Below are 12,623 nucleotides of genomic sequence, written 5' to 3'. Positions count from 1 at the left end.
ATCAATAATCGAACTTTGTAAATTTTTTTTACTGGATCCATAAAGATTCAATGTATAACGGACGTTACAGCGCAATGAAGCACTGAAAATTTGTCATCCAAACAAAGTAATTGTGCGATTTGCGGCTGTAACTGCCTCACTGAAACTGCTTCTAAAACCTAATGAAAGCCTGAGAAGGTTTACGATGGGGATGATGCCGAATACGAAGAGAAGCGTGCAAAGTTGAGTTTTTTCCTTCCTTAATTGTGCTTAACCACCAATGAAGTTAATGACCATAAGGGGTTTTCAAAGCTTTCTTTATAATGATTTAATGTCCTTCAATTATTGGGGGAAAAGTGAATATGAAAGACTTTATGTACATTTAGTATTAATAAATCATTAATAAAAAATTTTATTTATAATTGAAAAAATTATATTTAATAAGTAATTAGAGATGTCAATTTTATCTATATTTAATAAAAAATTTAAATTTTTATCTTAAATTAAAAATAAATATTACATTATGAACGTAAAAATAAAAATAAATATGATTTTAAATTTTTATTAAATATACGAACGAGAATAAATAATATAATACTTATTTTGTGTTCATATTTTATATATATTTTTATTAAATAATATAAATTATTATTTTAAATTAATTAAAATTAATATATATTTATTAAAAAATATATATATTAATATATATTTATAAAAAATTTATTTAAATTTATAAAAAAAAATTAAAAAAAATAATTTTTATTTTTATTTTTAAAAGTTATGGATATTAAAAATATTCATATCTATTAAATATTTATAAAATAAAAATAAAAATAAATTTAAAATATTTATTAAGTATAAATATGAATACGAATATAATATAAAAATTAAAAGATAAAAATAAAAAATCCTCAACCCTCCCCGTTTCCTAGCGATTGACATCCAAAAAATCAAAGCTACTCTCCCTCGCTGGCCCAATTTGTCCAAGCAGGCTTTGCATCAGTTTTTTTTTTTATGAACCAGGACACTATTAGTTTGATACAAAACATGGGAAAAAAAGGGTAACACCCTCCAACCGACGCACAATCCGCCTCCGCTCCCCTTCCCTCCCCTACCCTGCCAACAAAAATAAGGTCAATTTTCTCGGGCTGCATTTCTCTTTGAATTGACCAAGTAGTTTGTCACTTACAATTTGTCCTTTTTCTTTCATTTTTATATTTATACACCCTTTTTTAAGGTCGTAACGCCCACCAAAAGCCAAGAGTAATCCAAACCACAGGAAAGCCACACAGAGAGAGATTGAGTGTATTTAATCACTCCCTGATGTCTTTAAATTGCGCAAGCTTGGTTTTCAGAGTGCCGTGTATCCTGGGACAACCAAGAAGAGCCAACACCACGAAGTTAACGTCGACAAGCTATGTAGGAAGTTGCTTCTCAACGCATAGGAAAAAAACCCACCAAAACAATTCCTTCCACATTTTTTCTCAATTAAATTTTAACCAAAACAACTCTTCTTCTTCAGTAATGGAAGACAAGAGAAACCTTGTTCTTTCATCTATGGAACCAGAAAAATATTCCAAGGAATTGGATGTTGCTGTCAGGGTTGTTCAGATGGCATGTTCACTCTGTCAGAAAGTTCAGGACAGTTTGATTTCTAAAACCAACAGTCCAGTTCACTCCAAAGATGACAATTCTCCTGTCACCGTGGCAGGTATATCAATGACCTTTGTACTGTTTAATTCTTTTTCTAAATTGGTTTCTTGACAATAATGCTGTTTTCTTTTTTAATTTCTTTTTGTTGGCTTATATTATTATTATTATTATTTTTTATGGTTATATTTAGTTCCTATAGTCTAATGCTTCTTTCCTGCTAATTCTGCGTATTTGGTAGTCAATTTAGTTCAAATTGTTTTATGAAAATGTTTGATATTGTTGCTTTGTTAATCTTTTGTTAACAATCTATTGGCACTTTAGATTATGAATCTTGAAAAGGATTAGATACCTACAGCTAATGATGATCACATTTCTCATCTAATTGTTCTTCAAATAATTTTAAGTGGGAGGAACCATAGCAGGTCACCAATTATGTGGGCAGCAGTGCTGCATTTTTAACAGTCAATGTTGCTGGAACATTCGGACAACTCTCCATTCATGCTTGATGGTGACTATTTTTTCTGGTTGCTTGGAAAGGAAAGATAAGTAGGCCTATCAGCATAAACCAACTGCAACCCTACAATAAATTGATGGTGATTGACTAATGATTCTTTTTCAGAAAATTACCTAAGTAGCAAGGGTCACATTGTTCTATAATGCTGCTATTATGCCAAACTCCTGGGGACTTTTCTAATGTTTGAGGATTATATTACCAGGTTGCATATTGTTATTGATTTATGAAGAATCAGAGTAAAGCAAATGTGCTGTAAATCCGAGTAAATCAAGCCACTTTATTTTATTTTAGTTGTTTTAATTTAGATGAACCTTTTTGTTAATAACTTGCCATTCCTGGATAAATGAATTAAGTTTCATGTTTGATTTGAGTGGTTCTCTACTCATCACAACATTCTAGATTATCTAATCATTTTGGTTATGCTATGCAATCAGATTGGAGTGTTCAAGCAATGGTAAGCTGGATACTTTCTGAATCCTTTGGTTGTAGAAATGTGTCTATTCTTGCTGAAGAAGATGTTCAAAGCCTCTCTACGGCTGATGCAACTGGCCCGTTAGATGCTGTGGTGAAAACTGTCAATGACTGTCTAATTGAGGCACCTCATTTTGGGCTTAAGGGTCCCCAAGTGCCACTTGGGACTTCAGATGTTCTAGAAGCCATTAGTCGATGCAATTCAACGGGAGGTCCTACTGGAAGATTTTGGGCACTGGACCCTGTTGATGGTACGTTGGGGTTTGTACGTGGTGATCAATATGCTGTTGCTTTAGCATTAATAGAGGATGGAGAAGTTGTGCTTGGTGTTCTTGGTTGCCCAAATTATCCCATGAAGAAGGAATGGCTAAGTTATCATCACCGCTATCATAGAATCATATCCAAACTGACCCCACCATCATCTGAATCATGGGATAAAGGTTGTGTGATTTATGCAAGGAAAGGTAGTGGTGAGGCTTGGATGCAACCTTTACACCAGAAGAATAAGCTGCTAGCATGGCCAAACTCTAAAAAACCAGTTCGAGTATCCTCAATTGATAATCCAGCATTGGCTACGTTCTGTGAACCATTTGAGAAGTCAAATTCAAGCCATTCCTTCACAGCAGGATTAGCTCACAGTGTTGGGCTTAGGTGCATATATTCTCTCTCTCTCTCTCTCTCATTTCCAAACTATATATTGACTCTTGAAGAGAAGAGATCCCCATTTTATGCATTCTCCTTTGACAAATATTTAAAATTGATTATATCCCTGGTTCCATGACTTGTCACCAAATGGATCTAGGATCCTGAGTTATAAGCCATGGCTAGCTTGGGTTATAGAAAAGACAACATTCAAATGGATGATGGAAAGCAAAGAAAGAATTTTTCACTAGTTCATAAACATGATATGCTTCAGCTGTATAACAAAATGTGTCATTTTTTTTTCAAATGCAGGAAGCAACCGCTACGTGTGTACAGCATGGTGAAGTATGCAGCCATAGCTCGAGGGGATGCTGAAATCTTTATGAAGTTTGCGAGGACTGGGTACAAGGAAAAGATATGGGATCATGCAGCTGGTGTTATTATCATACAGGAGGCGGGTGGTGTTGTAACAGATGCAGGAGGATCTCCTCTGGACTTTTCAAAGGGAATATTCTTGGAAGGTCTTGATCGAGGTATAATTGCTTGTGCTGGAGCTAAACTACATGAAAAAATCATCAGAGCTGTTGATGCTAGCTGGAACTCCTCCAGTCTATAATCATTTCACATTGCACATTGATTACTACAAAGCAAAATGCGTGGTAGAGTGAGGATGCTATGACATAGTCTTTATGGATATATATATATTTATATATTTTGGTACTTTATGGATATTTCTGTTTGTAAAGCTCAAGATATAAGGTTGCTTCAGCATCAACCAAAAGTTTTATTTATTATTTTTTTTTTTTCAGTTGTCCTAGGTACTCTGTAGAGAGTGGGCTGTTCCTCTCTCTTGTATTAATGCCATTGTAAATATTTTTCAACAAGTTCAATCTAGCATTTTGCTAATAATTAATGTTCAAAAAGTATTTTAGACTCCCATAGAAGTTGCAGGGGTAATGAGTCTGGTGACAGTACCGGCAGCACAGAGTATTTTTTAAGTCTTAAATGAAGAAAAAAAACCTGAGCGAGAGATTTGAGAGAGTGGAATATTGACAAGACTGGTAAATTTCTTCGAGGGCTCATGAACTTTAAGCTGATAAAGTCCATTGTTATTTCAGAATCATGCCTCTGCTTGTGCCTATTACATTTACATGTTCACGCTACGGCCCAATAATATTCAAATCAAAGAAGCTATGGAGTTTAGCTAGCTATGGAATTTATCTGTCCCATGGAGTTTAGCTAAGTTATTTCTTGCAGTTATTTCTAAGAAACTACATTCAATAAGTTTAGGATTTAAATCTTAACACTGATAACCTAATCCCTTACCTTTTCCCTAGATTGTAAACTTATATATAAATATATATATATATATATATATATATATTTACCAACTATGGAGCAAATACTCATGGCTTAGCAGAGCTCGCCTATGCGGTAAGGTTTGCACCAAAAGTTAAAGCCACCATTTCTCAATTCCAATTTGAGAGCAAAAAGTCCTATGTAGAATAGCTGTTGCAAGAGCTCATCAATATAAAATAACAATCTTTTTCTACAACCAACAAACGCCTGAATCAAATCCATATTCACTAAGCTTGCTCTCTATTTTCATATAGAACCTTGGAAAGGACAGAGGAAAATATATCAAGTTAACCAAAATTGGATGAATGGAAAATTTTATCATAGACTTTCCAAAAGTCTAATTCAACAAAAACAATGTTTACTCTATTCAAGAAAAGGTACTGAAAGTAAATGAAAGAAAACTGATTGTAACTTTTCAAAGGAATGTCTTAGCAATAGGACTTTCTCTAGTGATATCAGTTTCATTATAGCATTTAACAGTGAGTCGGCTATTTCCTGGCTTCCTGCTTCTTTAATGAGCCCTTTCTTCCGCACTATATCTCTCAAGTTATCAACAGATTCGCACCCTCCAACAGTGGCATAGAAATTTGAAAGGCGCATAATTCGCAGGCTTATCTGGTCCTAATTCCTATAGATGCTTCACACCAAACTCACCTCTAGCAATATCTTGATTAAGACCACAAGCGTTTAGCAATGTTATCCGAATTACTGCTGTAGGCCTTGACCATTCTTAATTATATCATCAAAAGGACACCATGTCTCATCTGTTTGACCAGCCCGACCTAAAACATCAATGAAGCAAGCATAATATTCTTGATGCGGTGAACACCAAACTTTTCCCTCATTAAAGCAAAACACTTTAGGCCTTCTGCAACCAGCCCTGAATGCCTGCAAGCAGATAAAACAGCAAGAAATGGTACAGAATTGGGCATAACTCCATCAGCTTGAACAGCTCAAGAGCTTGAAGCCCATACCCATGACTCCCATATGCATCTATCATGCTCATCCATGAAACCACGCATTTATGTGAAATCCCATCAAACAATGATCTTGCATTCAAGATCATCCCGCACTTTGCATATATATCCAATATAACATTACATAATTGAGTATCATCAGTAAACCCAAATCGTAATGCCACAGAGTGAATTTGCTTTCCAATCCACAAATTTGAGTTTTCATAGCAAGTTCCAAGAGCACTAGTAAGTGCATCTACATTGGGTCTCATTTTACTCATAACTGAAAATGCCTCTTTGTACTTTCGATTTTTAATGCAGCCTCTGATCATAGAATTACGCATTACATGGTCCATCATATTGTTTATACTAAACTTTCAAAGCTTCACTGATACGCTCCATATCTAAGTAAAAGTGGATGAGAGCCGTCCCCAAATCACTAAATCATGGCCCAATACAACTACCAAACCATGAACCTGCTTTCCTAGTCCAAAAGGCTTCAAAGAAGCACAAGCTTTTAGCACAGAACACAACGTAAACTCACTAAGCCATACTCTTTCCCTTCTCATTGTCGCAAAAACATCAAGTGCTTTTTTAGCAAGACCATGCCTCAGAAAGCTCGAGATTAAAGCATTCCAAGTCACAACATCCTTCAGTTCAATGTCTTCAAACACTCTATAACTGAGTCACCTAAGCATCACCTAAGCATCTATACTTCGAATACAGGTTCATTAATGCAGTTTTGGCTACTGTTCCTACATCCGAACCTGTTTTAACCATTAGCCCATGGACTTGCTTTCCATGTTTTGTGCCCGGTAAAGCAGAGCAGGCACTCAAAACTGGTGTAAAAGTATATGCACTAAGGTCACAGCATGAAAAATGTATGTGACAAAAGAGAGCCCATGTTCCTTGAATGTCCCCTTTGCGAACATATGAGGCAAGTTGACTATTAAAGGAATAGGTATCTCGAAGGGGCAATTCTTCAATGGAGTGGCAGATGTGGGCATATCGTTTCTGAAGCTTTATTATCAAGACTTCAATTGAAGCAATGGCTTGAAGGTTTCTGGTTTGATAACTCAGATAACGAATGCAAGAATGAGATACGGACATAAATCGGTTAGACCAAACACCGCTTTGTCTATGAAGCTGCAATTAAGGAGAAAATATCAACCTCAGCCTTTAAGAAGATATAACAGCCAATAAAAGTATAAAACTTGAAACTCAAGAACCAATGAACTTTCATTCCACACACAATTGTAGTTACAGCCACCAAAAAGTTAAAACACATCAACCCAAAGATAAAAGCTTTAATTTCACAGGAAAATGTTTATTCTAAAGCAAACCCAACGATCAAATACAAAAGACAGGACTCAACATCAAATATGAGAAATTTCCCTTCTTTCTTATGAACCAAAAACAAAATACAGCGTCTAAATATTACGAAACAATAAAAGGTGAAAATGGATAGTCTTACCATATAAAATCAGCATTACAATTCTGTTTTCCTCTGCACTGACAAATGGTTGAATCGGGTTATAGAGGACGGAGTTGTCTGAACACTGTCGTTGGATGGCAAAGGCAACTCAATTGAAGAAGGAGGTGGGAGAGGGGATAAAGACGGATGCTTGGGCAACATGAATGCAGTTGTAGTGATGGGGCTTATTCTCAGCCCAGTCGTCAAGAACAACCAAGGTTATGGTCATACCCTTTGGAAGTTTGGGGCGACCCTCCAAGTTACACGTATTATGGCCTGAGCTCCCCATCTTTTTTTGTTTTTTTTTTTTTTTTTATCTCTAAGAAATAATAGAAGTATAATCGAATCGAGTCGAATCGATACAATGAAAAATTTAAGTTCAAATTTAAACTCGACTCTCAACTCGTGACTTGATACTCGATTAGAATTTGATCGAATTTTATTTTTTTAACTCGAACTCGATTCATGATCGAAATCGAGTTATTCGAGTTCACTTTATTAAGCTTGATTAATATATAAAAATAAGCTCAATTCGTATACTTAATAAAAATTTAATTATTTGTGCTCAAACTCAAACTCGAATTTAAGATATTTTATTAATTAAAATAATAAAAATATATTTAAATATAAAAATTTAATTAAGCTTGTGAATTACTTGAATCGGGTATAAAAATACTCAAATTCAATTTAATCGATGAATCAAATTACTCGAACTTGAATTTAATTTGACAATAATTTAATCGAATTTAAATTTTATTCAAATTAAATTTAAATAATTTATAAATACTAATATATCATTTACACATTTATTTAACAAAAGCAATTAAGAGAAGAAGGACAGAAACAGCAGCAAGCAAAGCCTCAAAAAAAAAAAAAAAAAAAAAAACCAATTAAAAAGTAAGAAAATAGAGAGAAAAGAACTGGGAATGGTGGCCCATACAAGCCTGATAAATCCATCTATAGTGAGCCGCAGAACCACTGGACTGGATTCAAGTCGTTAAAGGTTTTGGGTCCATTCCAGCTACAATCAACCAGAAACCTGTTAAATATTGGTCTACCGAGGTATATTCGCTTAAGAGGTGCAAGGATTCCCACGCGCAACATGAAATATCCAAGATTAATGGCTGCAATTATTTTTTTTACTGTTCAATTCAAATTATCTATGTATACACTCAAGATCCATCGAATACATCCATGTGCTCTTTGTGATGATGTCTAAAATAATCACTAATTCATTTATGCGACGGCATGCAATGGATGGTTCCCTCTAGAGGGAAACCCGAAATTTGTGAAAAAGATATTTCATGGAAATTAACTTTAGGTTTTTGGAGTTTTGCATGCATCTCCCCACCTAATTTCGTTGAATATGTGTCGAGGTAACAGCTTGCAGGCACAAAGAATTGTGATAGATAGATATAGCCAGATGATATTTCAATTAAGGCCATTGAGCACATTCAAAGAACATCTAAAAACCATTGGAAACAGACCAAAGTTACTTGGTCAAATTGAGGAAGCCAAACATTTCCATTATACAGCAGGGATCAGAGACAATTCTGGCTTGTGAAAACTTGTAATTAAGATGGGATGGTTCCCTTGCTACGAAGGGGTAATGTCCTAGACACTAGCTATACTTAAGTAGCTGAGGAAAATAAATGTTGGATGATCAACGAATATGGAGATACTGATGACGTGTATATATATATATAAATATTTAATTGATCAAATGTCAAATATTGGATTCATGGCCGGCTCCTCCCTTTCAGAATTCCCTTGCTTCCCTTGTCGAGTTCTAACAAATCGGTGCTGTGGTATTCAATGATTCTAACAACTTGTCGATTACTATATGTTAAAATATCATTAACAAATCAGATTTCAATGCTGCAAGTATATACATACATACATACTTGTCTCCAATGAGCTGCCATTCCTGTTCAGCAATTACTAGCTCAACTTCCCTAATAAACCCTTTGCCATCTTCCAAGAGAGGAGTACTGTTCTAAGACTGAACTGCCAAACTCATTTTAGAAACTATCACTAAAAAAAAAAAAAGAAAAATCCATCATAGTCAGGGGCGTAGCTAGGGGCAGGCATGGGCCATGACCCTCTAAAAAAATTTTAAACATTTTATATGTATAGTACTTTTTCTCATGAAAGTTACTATTTAACCTTATTTTCCTGCTAAATTTACCCTCTTTTTTCTTATAACTAGCTTCACCTCAGATCATATTCACGGTGAATTCAGAAATCCATGGTGCTTAGACATCTATAAACATGCTAAATCCATGGTGTGTTATGGAAAAGATACAAAGCCAAGTAAGCCGAATGGAGAAAGCAAGAGGGTAGATCATGCAAAACGTACAGTGCATTGCATTTATTCAAGCAGAAAAATCATGGAATCGGCACAGAATAAAGGCAATATTTTCGTTTATGCAAACATTCACCAGAAATCTCCTTCATCTTTAATGAGCTCCATAGATTGGCCGTTGGAAGCATTTATGCCATGTTTGGGACATTGCAATAAATTTGCTTCTTTTCCTTTTCTCAGCTACAATCCCCTAAATTTCTTTAACCGCAGACAGGCAATGGGTGGGTAAGGGTACTTGGTAGTTCCATATAATCTCCTTCCAATTTTGAATAAATAAATTATACTTTTTCGGTGATTATTAAGATAATTAATGATTAAAAACTATTGTCCACATTGATTGATTTTGCTAACCAATTTTAATGTGTTGAAATTTGTAATCTTAACCGTCCATTTATAAATTAATATATACTATATATTATACAACAATAAATTAAATTTTATATTTTATAATTCTGGAGTTAATTGTGTAATTAATATATTATATTTTTAAAAATTTTTGATAAAATAGTGTATTAATGAAAAAACACTTCTTAAGATAAATTGTTTAAAATTTTCATAAGATAAAATCTTAATCACTCTCAACAAGTGATTGTTTACCCGTTAATCAAACTTTAAATTAATTAATAATTGACTTTGAGTTGTATTTATCCTTTTAAATTAGGTTTCCACCGCTGTAGGGACCTACACATTGAATTATCGGTCTTATTCAAATACCAATAGAGTTCAATCGAATTTCCACATTTGTTCACTTATTTTCATTAATGCTCCAGTTTTGAGGTCCAAATATCATTAAGTATGTATATATACATATATATATATATAAAGTTAGATATCAATATCTTCAGTTTAATATGTGGCATAGTCCTTCATTTTCTATGTCCCTTTTTAAAGCTATGGTAAGCCTTTCTACATCCATCAGTATCTTATGCTTCCTTTTAAGTACAAAACCAATAGTGCCCACTTTGCCTTAATCACATGCCCAAATCTTGTTTCCACACTTTTATGAAACCATCAATTTTTATCGCAAGTTGTTTTATAACTTTTTATCATTTTCATAATAAGAAAAAATAATTGGTATCATTTTAAGATTTTATACCGAGTGTACGAGTGAAAAAATATCACACAATGCAAAATAAAACTAGTGATAGTGACAACACGATTGCATGATTTTTTTATAAAATATTTAAAATTTTTAATTTTAATAACTAAGTTTAATTTTTGATAATTTTAAATATTATGTTAATACTAATTTTTTTCTTAAGCAAGTAATTTCAAGAAATTATTCATAGAAAATTTTACTCTATCTTCAGCAAAAATGATAAATAATAATCTCCTATTATAAGCTTTACATTCTTTTCCCGAATTTTGAGAAAAAATTATCTGTTGATTGAAATGGTGATAAAGGTATTAAGAGCAAAATAAGTTGGAGCACTAAACTTAAGATAGGGTCATGATTGCGCCCAACCCACTCATTCATGGAGGACCCTCCTCCTCAACTGTCACCAACTCTCTCTCTCTCTCTTTCCTGCATAAATGACTTCTTGTCATCCCCACTTACCCACTTAAATATCCCTACACGGTAGCACTCGCTTCTCTCCTTATCACCGTAATCTTGAAAAAAACGACATCTCCAAGTGAAATCCTCTCAAAACAGAGATAAGAAAAGTAAAAATGATCAACCCCAAAAGCACCTTCATCTTGGCTATTCTGGTCATCATAGCTTCACTATCTGCAGCAACCAGGCCTGACTTTTTCGAGCCTTTTTCATCCCAGCAAAAGCACAACAAAGGCAGCAAACCAAGCAACCAAAACAACAATAACAAAGGTGAAGGTGGTGGTGGAAACAATGGTGGGATTGGCGGTTTCTTTGGTCCAGGACCTGGGTTTGGGGTTCCAGGGTTTGAAAAAGGGTGGGGAAACGGGATCATAGGTGGTGGCTATGGAGCTGGCTACGGAGGTCCTACTGGAGGTTATTCAAAAGGTGGTGTAATTAGGCCTACTGTTGTTTGCAAAGAAAAGGGTCCTTGTTACAACAAGAATTTGACCTGCCCTGCTAAGTGTTTCACCTCTTTTAGCCGATCAGGGAAAGGGTACGGTAGCGGCGGCGGTGGCGGTGGCTGCACCATGGATTGTAAGAAAAAATGCGTTGCTTATTGTTAAGAGGGTAATAATATATCATATAGTACTTGCTATATTATTCGTATAGCTAGCAACTAAACCATGTATGATTTTATATATATATATATATGATCAGATGCATGGAGTTTTCAATTAAAAATCATATTAAATTATTAATATATATATCTATGGAGTATATTTGATGGACTAAGAGTTCTCTTTTACTAGTGGGATAAACTATCATATTAATTTAAATGAATAAAAACGAGAGAATATGCTTATAGTTACTTTCTTGTTTATATTTTAATGTGATTGCTATGGTGTTGTTGATGTCACGAGGTCCATTTCATCTGTGTTTGGTTTACATAATTGTACTGAAGTTACACCGGTGATCTTCTTCTGCATGATTGAAAACTCAGGGTATATCCAGAAGTACTGTAAAAGATAGAAAATGTTCAACAATTTCTGCTTCCTGCTTTCATTTCGACACTTTGAAAAAGGAATTCATGATAGCAGTGACTGGATAACGGTATGTGTAAGCAAAACGGACCGAGGATTGACCATCTTCTGCCGGCTTTAGATGGCAGTTCCTTCAGTGTTTTCCTTCTTGGGAGCAAGGGAGGGAAAGCTGGGAATTGCCATACCATCTTCTGTTTATGCTTTAAAGACATTTATTAACAGAACTGTTGGCTATCAGGGGTAGTTGTGGTGAGTTTAATTCTGCATTTCCGTAATAACTCTCTTTTAACGTTTCGTTCTTTCGTAGGAAACTGCTTCCTGAAATCAATGGGTTTGCTTCCGTTTCTGTTATGGTCGTGAGTCTCGTGACTCGTTATCACTGTTTTTTGTGTTGTTCCAAACCTAGAAGCACTTAATTTCTGGCTGTTTCATAGTTCCGAATCCTAGTATGGCTACAATATTCTTAGTCAGGGATCAACAGTCGGCTACGCTAAATTTGATGCACTAAACCTAAATAAAATTACCGTCCCTATGATTCCATTTCAGTTTTCGTTTAGTAGACAATGACCTTTAAGATTCACAATCGGCCCCTAACTACCCATCACCAGGTTCACCTCCATCGTTGTCTCTTGC

At 34.6% G+C, this 12,623-nt stretch overlaps 2 protein-coding genes and 1 pseudogene across 3 annotated transcripts; 2 read left to right on the top strand and 1 right to left on the bottom strand.

Annotated features, from left to right (window-relative positions):
- The first annotated feature begins 1,337 nt into the window (after window positions 1-1,337).
- Window positions 1,338-4,182, top strand: LOC111275088 (3',5'-bisphosphate nucleotidase AHL-like). The gene is made up of 3 exons (XM_022860223.2): window positions 1,338-1,690; window positions 2,581-3,268; window positions 3,572-4,182. Exons 1-3 carry the CDS (start codon window positions 1,504-1,506, stop codon window positions 3,873-3,875), a joined length of 1,179 nt encoding a protein of 392 aa, XP_022715958.2. The 5' UTR covers window positions 1,338-1,503; the 3' UTR covers window positions 3,876-4,182.
- Window positions 4,183-4,915: 733 nt separating this feature from the next.
- Window positions 4,916-7,185, bottom strand: LOC111318763 (pentatricopeptide repeat-containing protein At5g66500, mitochondrial-like; annotated as a pseudogene). Its single transcript, XR_016334392.1, has 2 exons — window positions 7,049-7,185; window positions 4,916-6,720 (listed from the first exon to the last, which is right to left on the bottom strand). The product of XR_016334392.1 is annotated as a pentatricopeptide repeat-containing protein At5g66500, mitochondrial-like (transcript).
- A 3,721-nt stretch (window positions 7,186-10,906) lies between these two features.
- On the top strand, window positions 10,907-12,338 carry LOC111275087 (uncharacterized). Its single transcript, XM_089755562.1, has 2 exons — window positions 10,907-11,577; window positions 11,951-12,338. Exon 1 carries the CDS (start codon window positions 11,085-11,087, stop codon window positions 11,571-11,573), a length of 489 nt encoding a protein of 162 aa, XP_089611688.1. The 5' UTR covers window positions 10,907-11,084; the 3' UTR covers window positions 11,574-11,577; window positions 11,951-12,338.
- Window positions 12,339-12,623: the final 285 nt, after the last annotated feature.

Source organism: Durio zibethinus, chromosome 26 (genome assembly GCF_047325235.1).
Source record: "Durio zibethinus cultivar Kanyao isolate XHJ-2024 chromosome 26, ASM4732523v1, whole genome shotgun sequence".
In the NCBI taxonomy this organism is placed as follows: Eukaryota; Viridiplantae; Streptophyta; class Magnoliopsida; order Malvales; family Malvaceae; genus Durio; species Durio zibethinus.
This window is presented reverse-complemented; position numbering and strand designations above follow the sequence as displayed.